We start from the raw sequence: 17738 nt of genomic DNA on the forward strand, positions 1-17738 counted from the left end.
GCACCTGGCTGCTCTTTGTCCCTCATCTGGCCTACCAATGCACCCGCCTGCCCTTTATCTGGGCTTCCAATGTGCATGGCTGCTCTTTGCTCCTTGCTTGGGCTACCAATGCACCTGGTGGCTCCTTGTTCCTCATCTTGGCTACTAGTTCACCTGGCTGCTCTTTGTTTCTCTTTTGGGCTACCAATACAATATACCACTGTGCAGGCATCATGTCTGTCTAGCAGTTGTTTTTGGCTGACCCTTTGGCTGACCAGCCCCAATTACCCAATAACGCACTTAGATCATATACTGGAACAAAATTGGCTGGAACAGCCGTTCTTTATTTAAAACAAATTCAATAATTTAACAATAACTTAACCAAAACCCCATTTAACCATATAACCGCCATAACCTACACCCCCCTTCCCCCAACCTATGTGAACAGTGTAGTAACAGGGTCCCGAGGCAGTCTAAATTTGACAGTTGGCAAGTCATCTGACTCGCAATCGCTGGACTCTGACCGGTCTTGGTACTCATAGTCTGTTACCCTGTAATAATAAAAGTCAATTTGGTATTAGTAAAAAGAAACGTTTGTAATAAGTAAAAACGAAATGAAACTATACTATTAGGACTATAATATATACCAGGCTTTCTCAAGTGGGTTTCCTCCAAAGGTCACTAGAGGTTTCTCCCCAAACTACAATGGCCTCCAATGTAAGGGCTCACTTCTACAATCACCACCAATATATAGGGGCATTTGTCCATTGATCATCAACCTAAAGTGACCCGGCAGATAACATAAGCAGGAGTTCCCCAATACCTAAATATTATAAAAGTGATTCCTCTATAATTATAATATAGGACCGTGTTTGTTCCAAAGCTGATCTTTAACATCTACTTACCCCGAGTCAGAGCCGGATTCTGGGTCACTGAAGTCTGAGCTTTCTTCATCGCTGTTCATGCCCCTGGCCTCTCTATATTTGTGCAGTACCTCGTTCTCCATACCACGTTTTCTGATAACGTTCCTCAGGTGCTTCTTTATTACCATCTTCATTTTCTTCTTCTCCTCTTTTTTTCCTTTGAGGGTTTTCATAGCCTCAATCCAAAGGCAGAGCTGCTCATCGTTACTGGAGTCTCTGAAATAAAATAAAAAGAGAAGGGTTAGCCAATGGTATCATACTCTAAATTTTCCATATGTGTATGTTCTTAGTTTGATAAGCTGGATACATGTACTTTGTCTCTGCAAAGTCACATGCAATAGATTTTGCCATTTCCTGCTTGTAGACCTGATGCCAGTGTACAGGTAGTTGTAATATCTGACAAATGGCACACAGAGAAACATAAATGTATCTGTATGATCTCAAAAGAGAGCTCTTGTAATCATGAACACCTCATTGTTCTTTTTTTTTTGTAAAAAAAGACCTCACCTAATTATCCTTGGATCTCTCAATCCCACTGGAGATGTCTTTGATCGGTTCCCGGGTTGTCCGCTATGTGTCTTTGTTCCGGCACAGGGAAAGTGCCAGGGTGCCACCATTTTTGTCCATCTTTCACTTTCTCACTATGTCACCCGATCTCGCACTGCGCATGCGTGAGATTGACATTTCTTTTCCCTCAACCAGGAGCCTCCTGAGATGTGCCATGTAAAACTATGCAACATGACACAAAAACAATACTTACAGTTCTTCTTCCAGGTCGGTGTCGTATGCTAAAGGTCCCATACATATGACGCAGACATTGTGAAGGATCCCTAGACATTGTTGGCAGTAAAAACCTATAAAGGGAAAGATATTGTGTAATAGAAGTGAAGGTTGTTGTAATTCTAGTTTGACCTAGGGATTGTCCAGTAATAACATTAGGGAGTTTGTATGTGTAGGTAAATTACCACTGCAGCCATTCGTGATGCACGATTTAAAGTCCTGGCTGATGTCTGATGTGCAGATCCTGGCACATGCCATGCAGTGTCGATCCGAGCTGCCGAAGAACCTGGCAATGCATCCAAATCCTGGAATACTAAAAACAAGAATGCATGCGTTAGAAGAATGGCAAAGAATTAATTCAAGTCACAGGTATTCCACAACTGCGGAACCAGATCATACTTAAAAAGAAGGAGAAAGGGACAATTTCAATTTAATCACATATAAGAGATGGGACTTACTGTGCTGCAAGGATCATCAAAAAATGGGACTTACTGTGCTGCAAGGATCATCAGAAAATTGGACTTACTTGCTGCAAGGATCATCAGAAAATGGGACTTACTGTGCTCCAAGGATCATCAGAAAATGGCACTTACTGTGCTCCAAGGATCATCAGAAAATGGCACTTACTGTGCTGCAAGGATCATCAGAAAATGGCACTTACTGTGCTGCAAGGATCATCAGAATGTTGGAGTGACCCTGATTTTCTGCATTCTTCCTTATGTACTCCTTTAGCGTGTCTTCAAGGTTCATGCGCTTGGTAAGCAGCTTATTATAAAGAAAGCAAATGCGTTCCTATAAGGAAAAAAATATGTTTATAATTCAGACAGGACTACATACAAACTTCAGCTATCTAAACATATTCTCCAGTTGGCTTCAGAACCACTGTGACATCAAGGGATATACGTTACTTAAAGAATGTATATATATATAAATATATTCCTGAATCTATTCTTACCTGTTCAGTGTGTGGGTAGTAAGAAGCGCAGATGAAGCGTTTGATTCGGTGGATATAAACTCCAAAGAATGCAGCAAAGAAGGTGACAATGTACAGAACCCCTGTGAATAGAGAGAGAATAGAGGTTGGTTAGTGGTAGTACAAGCTTGTATGAGTTTTTACTAAAACTCGTTCGGCACTGGGATTATATTAGGGGAACCCTAGCTGGAGGTGTCTTCTAGTAAATTTTTTTGAGACCCTTCCAGTAACTTACCAATTGTCAAATATTCAAAGTAATCTGGTTCAGAAGTTTTGGGGATACATTGTCGGTGAAGTATTGGGGATACATTGTTGGTGAAGCTCTTCTCTCCCAGTACGTCAAGAGTGTCTCCAAGGTTATGCAGAAGATCAATCACAAATTCGCCTCCTGGGAAGTTACGCAGAAAAGTCTCTGGAGCTGATGAAAAAAATAGTGTCATTAGTGCCATATTAGTACAAATACTATTAATACATTGGCAATTCATGATATTTTTTTCCTACTGTACTCCAGAAGGTTTAGAATGATATCCTCCTTCCGAATTGATGAAATGGATTCCAATGTCCAAAACACAAAGTAGTCACTGATGATGATCAATGAGACGAGTAGAAGGCTTCCAAAGATTTTAAAGATTTGGAAGGAATACCCCTTCCTCTCACGTCTTGTCAGCTTGAAGGCCACTAGAAGTTAGGAGACAACAAAGATAATGATTAGTTATGATGCATTGAGATTAACTTTTTAAAATCAAATTTTTTTTGGTGGATAATATTGAGAAGGATTGAATTTTCCATGATATCTTTTATATATATATATATATATAGAATGTGAATCCCCTGGGAAGGAAAAGAGAAAGAAACATTAAAGAAAGCGACTTTTAGTACTTACTTGGTCGAACCATTTTATAGGATTCTCGTGGCATTAGAGGAAGAAGGGTGGACTTTCCTTGCTTGGCTCTCATGACATCAAGATTGACAAACTGCCTTGTGATGTAGATGTTGTCAAAGTTATTGTCTGTCGTGTAGTTTCTCAGATAACTGAGAGCCCTGGAGAAAAAACAAGATACCGTGTTTCCCCGAAAATAAGACACTGTCTTATATTTTTTTTGGCTCCCAAAAACACACTAGGTCTTATTTTCGGGGTAGGTCTTAAAAATAAAAAAAAACTTACCTTTCGGAAGACGCAAGCCCGAGTTCTGGCTTCTGACAGGCGGAGTGCATGTAGTATCACTCCGCCTGTGACAGGACCCGGAACTAGAAAGAAAGCATCGGCTTGTGCGGCCCAAGAGTGTGCACTGCCGCATGCTTTCTTTCAGTGTCCCGCTGCCTTCACAGGGAAAGAACACGACTCGGTGAGTACTGTCCTCCGGTTTTTAATTTATGTATGCTTTTCTTTTCTTTTTCTCCTCTGACCTGCTGTATGTAGTTAAGGGGGATCTTGAGCAGAGGTGGGCTGGCTACAGTTTTGGGTGGTTTTTTTTTCTGAACTGGACAGATTTACACTAGGTCTTATTTTCGGGGTAGGTCTTATATTAGGGCAGGTTTAGAAAATAGTGCTAGGTCTTACTTTCGGGGTAGGTCTTATATTAGGGCAGGTTTAGAAAATAGTGCTAGGTCTTACTTTCGGGGTAGGTCCTATTTTCGGGGAAACACGGTATGATGTGTTAGAAGAGGTATAGACCACAGGACGTGGTCTATCTATAACAATAAAGCTATTGAGGAGCTCAAAGTCCTTCCCAAACATGAAATTGGATATTACGGAAAAAATATTAGGACAGAAGACTTACTGTAAATAGGTGACAACAGAAATCAGGAACACCGAGTAGGAGAAGATGTGCAAGGCCTCCCGGTATGGATCTAGATCCTCATTTAGCTTCTTCAAGATGTCCCTTACAATGGTAAAAATGCTTTTGCTGGAATTCACATTGATGCCAAAGTCAGAATTTTCCACAATGTTATAGTCAAACTGTTCTTTGACATCTTTCATAAGGGCGGCAATAGCTGCAAGAAGAGAGAAGAGGAGTTAGAAAGTTATTCATACTTTTACAAATGTTTTTTTGTATAACATAGCATTTGTATTGTGTATATAGCAGTTGTATAATACTTACGTGTCTTCAAGTTTTTATGTATAAACTCTCCTACATATGATGGTACTACACACATGACGGTGACAGCTGTAAAAGAAACATAAAGAATGGGGTTAGTCACAATATTCAGATCAATTTTATATTTTATGTACACCCAGGACTATGGGGTGTTTTGGGTACACTAACCAATCAAGGCAAGTTTAACAGATTGGATGAATTACCTTTTATTAGTGGTATTCCTTGGAGGATCAGTGAGACACTCCACTATCATCCATTACTCTATGACTTTTTCTACGAAAAGCAAACTTGTAGTTTTAAAGAAATTCTGAAAATAAAAACATACTTACTTTTGCCAAGTTCACAAAGCCAGTTGAGTCCATCGATTATGTTGCAGAGGGCATCAAATCCCTTTCTCAGGCAATCATTTTTGGACTCCTGAAACACCTTGAGACATTTTCTGTGTGGGTTCAGGAGTTCCTCATTGCAAATGTCTCCAATGCTGGATATGAAAGTCCAAAAGTGATTGAGGGATTTTCCTAAAAGAAAAAAATAGAGTATTAAATGGGAACAATATATATATATATATATATATATATATATATATATAGTGAGGGGTTAAGCTCAGGATCGCTTTGCTGGGGTCAAAGGACATTTGTCTGGTTCATCCAACTCAGATCACATACCAACGTATCAGTCATAAGCTGGCTTGCAGCCAAGTTTGTTGAAGGTTGCAGATAAAATAACAAAAACAGCAAAAAAAAACCTTGCCTGTCCGGCACTTACTATACATCAGACATCCCTGGCTATCAGCTGGAGGGCTTCTCCTTGTCAGCTCAAAACCAAGCTTGCAGCAACCTTCTACTCACTTTTGAGCTCACTCAACCAGACTGACTTTCTGAGTCTCTCAGCAGAGCTCCCCACAGACCGACTGTCTGTGTCTCCAAACAGAGCTCTCTCACACAGTCCACCTGGCTGTGTCTCTCCAAATAGAGCAGCACTGACACAAACCCCTGTCTGTGTCTCTCCAAGCCAAGCTGAGCCCGTACAGACCCCTGTCTGTGTGTCTCCAGGTTAAGGTGAGAGTCTTCCACCTGCTACTTCACACAGGAATCTTGGGCAAATATACCTCACATAAAAGAGGAATCTTGGGCAAATATATCTCATAAGAGAGGAATCTTGGGCAAATATATCTCTCTTCCACCTCCAATCCTGCCTTGGTGTAACAATATATCTATATATATATATATATATATATATGATTTTTTTTAGTGGATTGACTCTTTAAGTATATTGTTCACTACAGGCTTTCTAAATGACACAGTGAGCACTTGGTGAATGTAACATTTACATATATGCTCCCAGATGTTTATCCCACAAAGTTAAAAATATCCTTACCGACTCTCTTTATTGAACTCAAAACGTTCTTAACCAGATGAACAACTGATTTGACTTTTCCTGCATTTTTTTTCAAGGAAATCAAAATTTCTGCAGGAGAGAAAGGAATATGGTGTTAGTTGATAGGTCAATACTACGACGCTTTTTATATTCTAATTCACATAGGAACAGGGTAAGGTTGCTTGAGTTCTCTTCCTAGTTAAACTTTTACTTACTCTTCTGTGTATCTTCCAGCTTTTTGTAAATTTTTTCTGTTTGCTTTAAAGCGGTTTCTATGCCACAGCTGACGTGCTCTGCACCTATTTCTATATTTGTCACGATGTTATAGCCAGGTCCTTGCATTGCCATTGCAAAGATGATCGCTACAAGGGTGATCCTCGCACATCCTAGACCAAAGAATGACAATTTTTGTTAGAAAAAGCAGAATGTTGGTAAATCTTTAGTAGTGGCCAAAACTGTGGAAACTTTTTGGTAAAAGTGTTTTTGAGGTCTGATGGCTTATAATGCCACTTCGTATTGTGGAGCAATACCATAAATTGACTGGTTAAAGAGTTGACTGGTCACCCAGAAGCAATGTAAAATAGAACTAATAACCCCCCTGGCAGTATGAATAATGAGGATTTTAAAATGTAAAAGCGGTACATTTAGAAATCCTCATTATCCTCATTAATTATTATTATAATTATTATTATTAAATTTCCCACCAACTTGCCTAACGATCCCACCCTACAATTTACAGCCTAAAGCTGCGTACACACTTGCAATTTTTGTCGTTGGAAAGGATCTTTCACGATCAACTCAACCTGCACCAACAGGCTGGTGTGAAGGATCCCTAACTGTAAGGTTGCTTGAGTTCTCTTCCTAGTTAAACTTTTACTTACTCTTCTGTGTATCTTCCAGCTTTTTGTAAATTTTTTCTGTTTGCTTTAAAGCAGTTTCTATGCCACAGCTGACGTGCTCTGCACCTATTTCTATATTTGTCACGATGTTATAGCCAGGTCCTTGCATTGCCATAGCAAAGATGATCGCTACAAGCGTGATCCTCGCACATCCTAGACCAAAGAATGACAATTTTTGTTAGAAAAAGCAGAATGTTGCTAAATCTTTAGTAGTGGCCAAAATTGTGGAAACTTTTTGGTAAAAGTGTGTTTTTGAGGTCTGATGGCTCATAATGCCATTTTGTATTGTGGAGCAATTTCATAAATTGACTGGTTGAAGAATTGACTGGTCACCCAGAAGCAATGTAAAATAGCAGCAGGTTACACAGATGCAATCTGCAGGGGAAGAAGATGCCGAACATCACTGGAGGTCACCGCTGGAACGTGGGAACAAGGTAGGAGTTTTAATCTCCCTGGAAATTACTGCTTTTGGTATGAAAAATCCACCCCGAGTCACTCGGAAATACCGCCAGGGAGGTTAAGAGAAAGAAGTTAGAAGAGGTATAAGGTGACTCAGTCACTACAAAACCAGACTGGTAAAGGCAGGAAAAGGTGCACGACAGCAAGTGATGATAGAACTATAAAACTGTGCCTAGGTGACAGAAGAAAGTCATCTGGGTGTATACAAGGTGAAATGGCGCAATGCAGTGTGAAGATGAGTGCTGTTTGGAACAGACCACAGTAAGCCATATTTATGTCTCAAGCAAAAGTTTAAACCATTAAACTTGACTAAAACTCATGTTACCTGGACAGTGGAGCTATGGGACAGTGTTATATGAAGTGATGACACCAAAATCTCCTTGTTTGTAGTTATGGCATAAGATAGGTCAGGAGAAGAATTGGAGACGATTTGCATCCTAATTGCATTACAACTACCATGAAACACCCCGTAAGTGTTCCGATGTGGGGTTGTATGACATGTGCGGGATTAATGGGAATATAAATGTCCAAAAATACAGAAATTAGTTACTTGAACCCAAAATGAAGCCTTAGGCAAGTGATCTTTTCCAAAACAATGAAACGTTTTTATTACAATAGGATTCAGCTCAATGTCATGTTGCTGCTGTGTGCAAAAAGTGGTTTGAAAAAAAAATCATATTTCATTGTTGGAATGTCCTGGGAATAGCCGAGACCTTAACCTAATGGAAAATCTATGGAGCTGACTAAAGAAAAAAAGTCAGAAGTAACCCAGCAATAAAACCCAATTATTAGAAGCAATAATTCAATACTAGTTTCATAATATAACAGCTGCAAAACTAAAAAAACACCGACTGTACACACGGCAGATTTTCGCCCGATAATTGGCCGATGCCGATTATCGGGCGATAAAAATCTGCCGTGTGTACGTAGCTTTAGACCCACGAGCAGATGCGCGGCCGGCATCTGCTTACCCTGGCATCACGCCCCCAACATTCACATCGGGGACGCAGATGGGGCCGGGTATCACCAGGTTACCAGATGCCATCTGCAGGGGAAGAAGATGCCGGGCATCGCTGGAGGACACCGCGGGCACCAACGGAGGTCACCGCTGGAACGTGGGAACAAGGTAGGAGTTTTAATCTCCCTGGAAATTACCGCTTTTGGTATGAAAAATCCACCCCAAGCCACTCGGAAATACCGCCAGGGAGGTTAAGAGAAAAAGGCTACAGTTATGAAGAAGTTAGAAGAAAAAATTGTGGAAACAAAGGCAAAGGTGGAATTTCTAAATGTTTGAAGAGGTTTAAGGTGACTACAAAACCAGATTAGTAAAGGCAGAAAAGGCACAACAGCAAGTGATGATAGAACTATATAACTGTGCCTAGGTGACAGAAGAAAGTCATCTGGGTGTATACAAGGTGAAATGGCGCAATGTGAAGATGAATGCTGTTTGGCACAGACCACAGTAATTTGGTCTAAATGCTAGAATTTCACAAAAAAGACATATTTATGTCTCAAGCAAAAGCTTAAATGATTAAACTTGACTAAAACTCATGTTACCTGGACAGGGGAGCTATGGGACAGTTTTATTTGGAGTGATGACACCAAAATCTCCTTGTTTATAGTGATGGCATAAGATAGGTCAGGAGAAGAATCGGCGAAGATTTGCATCCTGATTGCATTACAACTACCATGAAACACTGCGTGAGTGTTATGACGTGGGGTTGTATGACGTGTGCGTGATTAATGGGAATAGAAAAATACAGAAATTAGTTACTGGAACCCAAACTGAAGCCTTACCCATGTGATCTTTTTCAAAACAATGAAACGTTTTTATTACAACAGGATTTAGCTCAATGTCATGTTGCTGCTGTGTGCAATAAATGGTTTGAAAAACAAAATCATATTTCACTGTTGGAATGTCCTGGGAATAGCCGAGACCTTAACCTAATGGAAAATCTATGGAGCTGACTAAAGAAAAAAAGTCAGAAGTAACCCAGCAATAAAACCCAATTATTAGAAGCAATAATTCAATACTAGTTTCATAATATAACAGCTGCAAAACTAAAAAAACTTGGTTCTCACCGCGGTAAGGGGTTGTAAGGCTGTAATAAATTTTAAAGCTTAACCAACTAAATATGAAAACCTACCTAAACTCAGGAATTTTATATAAAAAGGTAAAAAGGAACTTTATATAAAAAGGTAGACAACCCTTTGATGTAAGGTAAAAATTCTGTTTGTTTCTTTTTTAAGTGCAACAGCACCGCCCCCTAATTAGGCACCTAGAGGATCGAGAATGGATGTGTTCGCCAACCTACGTCACCGGATCTCGCGCCTGGGTGGGGTGACGTAGGAAGAAGAACCAGGAAGAAGAGGAGAAGATGGCGGGACAATGCGGGACCCGATGGAAGAAACCTCCGGAGCGATCGACTGCTCTGCAGGATTGAAGGTAGGTGGATTTTTTTTGTTTTGAGCACTTTTGAGTTTACTGACATAGAGGGAATCTCATTTTTTCGATGTGTTTGACTTTTTTTTTTATAACTGCTGTTCTAATAAAAAGTCCTTCAAAAAGTTATTGCATTACATTCTTGTTAAAATGATATTGCTATTGATATATAACTTTATATTACTCCAAAAACAAGTGGTGTTATGAGCCATCAAACCTCAAAAATACACTTTTTTCAAAAGGTTTGCACAACTTTGGCCACTACTCTACCTAACATAAAACAATCATGAAAAAGACTAAATGCAGCAAAGTGACTTATTGTGTACAGTAATGGAGCCAATTGTATTTTCTATATATCTTATATTTAGTAAGTGACACTAGCACCATAAAGCACTGCATGAGATGTCAGCACTTTATAAATACAAAATATTAATGAATATTGATAAAGCGCCGACATCTCATACGCTGCTTTATGGTGGTCACGTGACTTAATATTAATAATAATTATTGATATAGCGCTGACATCTCATACGCTGCGTTATGGTGGTCATGTGACTTAATATTAATAATAATAATAATAATAATAATAATAATAATAATTATTGATATAGTGCTGACATCCCATACACTGCTTTATGGTGGTCATGTGACCTAATAATAATTATAATTATTGATATAGCGCTAACATCTCATACGCTGCTTTATGGTGGTCATGTGACTTAATAATAATAATTATTGATATAGCGCTGACATCTCATACGACATCTCATACGCTGCTTTATGGTGGTCATGTGACTTAATAATAATAATTATTGATATAGCGCTGACATCTCATACGCTGCTTTATGGTGGTCATGTGACTTATTAAATAATAATAATTATTGGTTTAGCGCTGACATCTCATATGCTGCTTTATGGTGGTCATGTGACTTAATAATAATAATAATAATAATAATAATTATTGATATAGTGCTGACTTCTCATACGCTGCTTTATGGTGGTCACGTGACTTATTAAATACTATTTATTAATATAGCGCTGACATCTCATGCGCTGTTTGATGGTGGTCACGTGAATGGTTAAATAATAATAATTATTGGTTTAGTGCTGACATCCCATGCGCTGCTTTATGGTGGTCACGTGACTTATTAAATAATAATAATTATAATATATATAATATACAAGCTACTGTACAGTTATATTACATGTTTAACTATTTTTTTAACAGATTTTTGTGTTTTTTTATTTAAAGTTTATTAATACATTTTTAAATATTGGACATATTTTGGTGAATTATACCTAAGAATTTATAGCCTACAACGTAAAATAAATTTCCATGCAAAAAAAAAAAGTAACACTTTTTGCATGGAATCTTGGACAGAATTAGGACTAGGGGGGAAAATAAAAATAATGAAAGTGGACTTACCTGAAAACATATGGGGAATCATGAGAAATACTGTGATCCTGATGCGTCTAGAAAAAGCCATTCCAATACACAGGAAGAATCCGATCAGAACCGATGAGACGACACAGAATGAGATGTCGTAGTTCTTCCAATACAGGACAATATAACCATAAAGGAGAGTCAGCGTCACTCCGAAGAGGAACCCAAAAAAGCTGGAGCAGGTTTGCTTTATCCGACTTTTTTCTCGGATGCCAGCCTGGCCGAGGGTCCAATCTTCATCCTTATAATCGGATCCTGTTACAGATTCTGGGCCCACAAAGTCACCCTTGTCAGGGAAGCAGTCACGGCAACATTTGAAGGTTGAGCAGAATTTGCGTATGCATGAGAAGAGAAGTGCGCATGGGTTGATGTATGAACAGATGACACAGAGCCAACCACATAGCCATGTGAAAGGCCCTCGGTAGTCACCGGCCTCCTTCATGGTAAGCATTTTGGTAAAACCAAAGGTGAGGTTATTTACCTAAAGTAAATTTATGTCACCACAGACTGCTACAACTGGTGTCTGATGGGACAGCACGGTTACCAGGAAGCTCTGCACCCCCTTCAGTCCTGATCGCCATGGCAAAAGTGGGGGGGGGGACCCCTTGCCTTTGCTCCATCCTCTTCTTGGTGAGCAGGGTATTGTAGAGAAAACAAAATATGGCTAATAAAAATACTTCAGGCAAAACTCCATACAAACTTCAACTAAACATATTCTCCACTTGTCTCCATAGCGATAATTACTGTGAAATCAAGGGATATACGTAACGTAAAGCATATATATACAGTCATGGGAAACAATATCGGCACCATGGTATTCATGTCAGAAAATGTAACACTTCTCCCACAATATTATATTTACTAATGTTTAGTATTGTCGTGTTTATTTCTTGTCTGGGCACTGAAAGAACATAAAAAGCATCTATATATATAAAATTATGGGCACCAGTTCACAAAAAGGACATTGTAGAATTGGAGAGAGTGCAGAGAAAGGCAACTAAACTAATAAAAGAATGGAGGAGCTCAGCTATGAGGAGAGATTAGCTGAACTGAATCTATTCTCCTTTAAGAAGAGACGTATAAGGGGGGATATGATCACCCTGTGTAAATATATAAACGGTCCATATAGAGAACTCTCTTCCCCATTACTCACTTTGAGGTCATTATAAACACAAGGGGGCGCTCTTTGCGTCTGGAGGAAAAGAAGTTTAAGCTCCGGATAAGGAAGGGATTCTTCACTGTAAGGTCTGTGAAAATGTGGAATCGGCTCCCTCAGGAAGTAGTTTCAGCAACTACTATAGATTGCTTTAAGAAAAAACTGGATGATTTCTAGAAGCACAGAAAATAACTGGGGATTAAGGATTTAAAGTAAAGATAACAGGGACTGCTGATCCAGGGAACATCCAATTACCGCATGGAATCAGGAAGGAATTTTTTTACCCTGTTGAAGCAAATTGTACCCGGGGTTTTTTTGCCTTCCTCTGGACCAACTATGTCTTATAGGGTTTTATATCTGGGATATGTTTATTTCTCTAGTGGTTGAATTTGATGGACTTTTGTCTTTTTTCAACCTAACCTACTATGTATGTATGTTCCACTATCACTCGAAAACGCATGGAGACATTTCAATCTAACTTACTAGACATATGACTGAGGCACATGTGAGTGCATCACTGATCTTTGTACAGCGCTGTGGTATATGTCAAAGCTATATTTGGATGTGTATATGTCATTACTCGCAAACACACAGAGACATTTAAACCAAACTTGCTAGACATATGACACCGCTGATCTTTGTACAGTGCTTTGGTATATGTCAGAGGTATATAAATTTATAATATTAGCTTGTGACTATGGGGGGACATTCAAATGTCAGCTCCTCTATACAGAGACCAATAGGTCTAGCACAGTGTTTCATTGTACAGCACTATGGTATATGTCAGAGCTATAATCCATATATATCAAATTGGATGCATGTGTGTATGCTCCACCATCACTCAAAAACGCATAAAGACATTTCAACCAAACTTGCCAAAACTGCACTGCATATTCTGGATGAGGTCCAACCAATGCTTTGTATAGGGGCAGGGTTATGTCTCCATTTCTGAAGTCTAATCCTCTTTTAACCCCCCTAGCCGTATTCCTGAGTGTGATACGTGGATTTTAAATGTAAAAGTGGTGGATTTTCCAGGCCACAAGCGGTAATCCCACTCGAGGCCGCTTTGAACTTAATAAAAACCCCATTTACCTTGTTCTGTCGGCATCCCCCATCAACCTTCTTGTCCCCGCAGGTCCTGGGGACACGTCCTGCTCCTCCGATCTCCAGCCACGAAATCGGTGCAGACAGGAGGATCAGTGGTAAATTTAAATAATTTTGTATTGGATTCAATACAAAATATCTGTATTGAGTCTAATACAATGGACTTTTCATATATACATATATATGTATATATATATATATATATATATATATATATATATATATATATGTGTGTGTGTATTATACAAGCTACTTTACAGGTACATTTTTTAACAGATTTTTGTGTTTTTTTTATTTAAAGTTTATTATTAAGTTTATTCAATGCATTAAATATTGGACATATATCAGTGAGTTATGCCTAAGAATTACAGCCTACAATGTAAAATAGATTTCCATTTCGAAATTTCCATGCAAAAAAATGTAACGCTTTTTGCATGGAAGTTTGGACAGAATTAAAATGCTTGACGGGTTAATACAAGAAAGTACTTTACTAGCTTTAGATATTGCAAGAGATATTGAAAGAGAACTTGTACCCATAAGACGGATAACGATAAAAAATTCAATGTTTGTGCTTAAGCCTGTAGGTTTTAGTAATAGATAAGGAAGAAAGAAAAGACGGGCTTTTTGTCGCACAATAATAGGTTATACGCGAGTAATTTATTTATTAGGAGTTTGTTTGTGTCTATTCTAGACATAACTCATCTGTGCCAGGACCTAATTCTAATACATTCCTACTAAACTGTAACATATATATATGCTTCGTGAACAAAATAACATATATCTATAGTGACAGGCGTATGGTAATTCTCTGTTTCCCGACGCGTTTCACCCAAGGAGGCCTTCCTCATGGGATTTTTTAGAGAAATCACAGCTAAGATAATGTTTAAGATACAGTACAATTTATTTATTATATTAGTGCGCTCTGTTAACATATTATATAGCGTTCACAAGTATGGCTAAATGTTACTATCTTCCAATAGCAGATATATAACTATGATTGCATTTCAATAAACATATTATAATAATCAACTTACTTGTGTCTGTCCTTATTATCTTCTAAAAACACCACATTATACTGAAATGGAGCGATCAATTATAAAGGTGAGTTATTCGGGGATCTTGGACAAAAATCATATATAGGGTTTAATAATATACGTTGTAAAATAGTTTATGGTGATTGTTAAAGTTCCAACATGCCTATTATAGTATGGTATACGGTTATTTTACTTAATTTTTACGGAAAAATTACTAAAGGGCATTGTATTTGTGATAATACAATCTCTTGCTTGTTTTTGGGTCGTAATCAGCATACAACTACATCTGGCTGTATATCCATAGGGATAGTTCAATATTTTTTCACCGGCAAGAGGTTTGGCCCTGGGTGAAAAAAGACTTAAAATGATTAAAATTTATGCAAATTATTTAGGGTAAGGTAAGTATAGGGTAAGGTACGGTGAACGTAAGGTAAGTATAAACGTATTAACCATCTTATACATTAGATTAATGCAAATTATTTAGAGTAAGGTAAGTATAGGGTAATGTAAGGTAAACATAAGCTAAGTATAAACGTATTAACCCATCTTCTGACGATGGTGTGTCATTAGTGAATTATGGTTCTTACCTACTTATAATTCTTAGCTGATTTGATTGTGTTCTGAGAATGACTGATAAGAATGTCCTAGGGACTACGCGTGCCTGCGCTTGACCAGGAAAATATTGGTTTAAAATGGGCATTTCCGCCCTTAAGTATATATTAAGGTCAGGACACTAAAGCTGTGAAAATAATGTGCCCGTGTCTGCGCAGTTCATATCCAAGAGACCATAGTCTCAATTGGCATTACATTGGACTTTTTACAACGATGAAGAAGGGATGAATGAATGAATTTATCTCGACATAATAAGAGTTATGGTATAATTGGTTATAACAATTATTAAACTTACTAGTTGTTATCGGTGTGTTTAAATAAATTTGGAATATTTTAAAAATGTTCAAAATGTTTCAATTTATTTAAGAATACTTATGTTGCCAAACCGGTACAATTTCATTGCATTTTATGATCAAAGCCTAGGTCTTGACCGGAACTGGTCCTGGGAATGAGCTAAACCCATTCCCAAAAAGGGGTGGGGGTACATAAAACATCCAAAGGAAAGCAGATGTTTACCATAAAAAAAAGGGATACCAAAAAAAAACGTCCAAAACTGCCTGGGCGCTCCTGTCCACTGTAAGGACAATACTCAAATGGATGTTATGTTGTGGTGATTTCATTAAGTAATTATTTTGTTTAAATAAAAAGACAATCTATTAGTTATATTCTGTGATTGTAGTAATAAACTACATATAATATATAAACATCTTGATATCATTTAATGCCCTAAAAATATATATATATGCATCCCACTGAACAGAGATGATACATACAGTAATAATGTGAATAAATGATGCAATTTATTAACATTATTACTGCAACAATCATGTTGAACTTTCAAAAAGATTATATATGTTTAACGAGAAATCCATGGATACATAAGTAGAAAAGACTTAAATAGTGAATTGAGGTCATGAAAGAATCAATAAAAATTTATTAGAGGGGATTGAAATTAAATAATTGTGATAGTGGAAAAAACAAAATGATTAATTTAGCGACTGTAATACCTTTATAAAATGGTTTAAAGGACAATACCTCGTTTAGGCCTGGTGGGTTAGTGGCGTTGGGCACGAAAATCCATCTTGCTTGTTGCTGTAACAAAATTTTGTTGATGTTACCACCCCTAGGATTGGGTTGAATATTTTCGAATGCGGAGAAGGATATACTAGTACTGTCAAAGTTGTGTTTGGACCTACATGGAAGCTAATCGGTGTTACCATCTTGCCCGTATTGATTGTGTACACATGCTCAAATATTCTTTTTCGGAGTGTTCTTTTTATCTTTCCCACGTAATAACTCCCACATGTAATTAAATAAACACCAATGGTGGCACAGTTTACACGATGATGTATTTTATGATGATTAATATTGGGGAGTATAGTCACTTCATTTCGTTTGACCACTGTGGGGCACTGTGGACATTTTCCACATTTGTAAGTACCCACATTTATGAGTAGATTCTATTTTTCTGAGGATTCCGTTGCCTGATAGTGGCTGAACACCAAAATGTCTTTCAATGATGGGGGTTTGGGGTATGTAATACTTGGTCTCGGTGGTATGAATTTGGCAGTATTGGGATCTCCACGCAGGATATGCCAATGTTTTGATAAGGTCTCTATAAGAGTCTTGTGTTGTGCATTAGGTGGTCATTACCTTACTACTTCTTCTGATGTTGGTTGTTTCTTTTGGAAAAGCAACTCATGGAGTTTAGATAATTTTGTTTTCTTATATGCTTTCTTCAATAATTTTTTACTATATCCACTTGACAGTAATCTATCTCTGTGCCTTTGGTTCTAATTCGAAGTCTGCTTCGCTTGTACAGTTCCTTCTAATTCTTAGGTATTGTCTTAAGGGTATGCTGTTTTTTAGGGGGGCTGGGGGAGCACTATCTGCATGCAGGATGGTGTTGCCAGCGGTCTTTTTTCTAAATAGTGTAGTGCTCACCGAGCAAGTGTTAGTTGTATGTATGTGTCCAAAAAATGTATTTTATTGTTTCTGTATTCCATTATGAACTTCAAATTATAAATACATTAGTCTGAAGTTTCAGAAAAAATTCAGTGATGGGATTGGGCCTGTCCAGAATATGACAATGTCATCTATATATCTTTTCCATTTAATGATACATGGACGGTACTTTTGTATTTCTGGGTTTTGGAAAAGATTGTTTTCCCAATCCTCCAGGTAAATATTTGCATATGTAGGGGCATTTCGTGCCCATTGCAACTCCTTGCACTTGTAAGTATAATCAGTTCTTGAAAGTGAATATGTTCCTAGTTAAGATATATTGCAACAAAAAAAAAACTATAAATTCATTAAAGGCTGAAATATTTGGATAATGGATATGTAGGTTTGTATGGATGATGTCGATGCACTTCACATGGGGGATGCTGCAGTATAGTGATTCAAGGGTAATTTAAGTACCAATGATCTGAAATATGTATCAACTAATTCTCTTG

At 37.9% G+C, this 17738-nt stretch overlaps 1 protein-coding gene across 1 annotated transcript; it reads right to left on the bottom strand.

The window, feature by feature from the left end:
• Positions 1–297: 297 nt before the first annotated feature.
• DCST2 (DC-STAMP domain containing 2) lies at positions 298–11818 on the bottom strand. Its single transcript, XM_072428679.1, has 15 exons — positions 11359–11818; positions 7013–7183; positions 6347–6517; positions 5084–5272; positions 4758–4823; positions 4437–4650; positions 3539–3696; positions 3157–3333; positions 2891–3073; positions 2638–2738; positions 2344–2474; positions 1868–1995; positions 1662–1756; positions 885–1147; positions 298–530 (listed from the first exon to the last, which is right to left on the bottom strand). Exons 1-15 carry the CDS (start codon positions 11816–11818, stop codon positions 416–418), a joined length of 2622 nt encoding a protein of 873 aa, XP_072284780.1. The 3' UTR covers positions 298–415.
• Positions 11819–17738: the final 5920 nt, after the last annotated feature.

Source organism: Pyxicephalus adspersus, chromosome 12 (assembly GCF_032062135.1).
Source record: "Pyxicephalus adspersus chromosome 12, UCB_Pads_2.0, whole genome shotgun sequence".
NCBI lineage: Eukaryota > Metazoa > Chordata > Amphibia > Anura > Pyxicephalidae > Pyxicephalus > Pyxicephalus adspersus.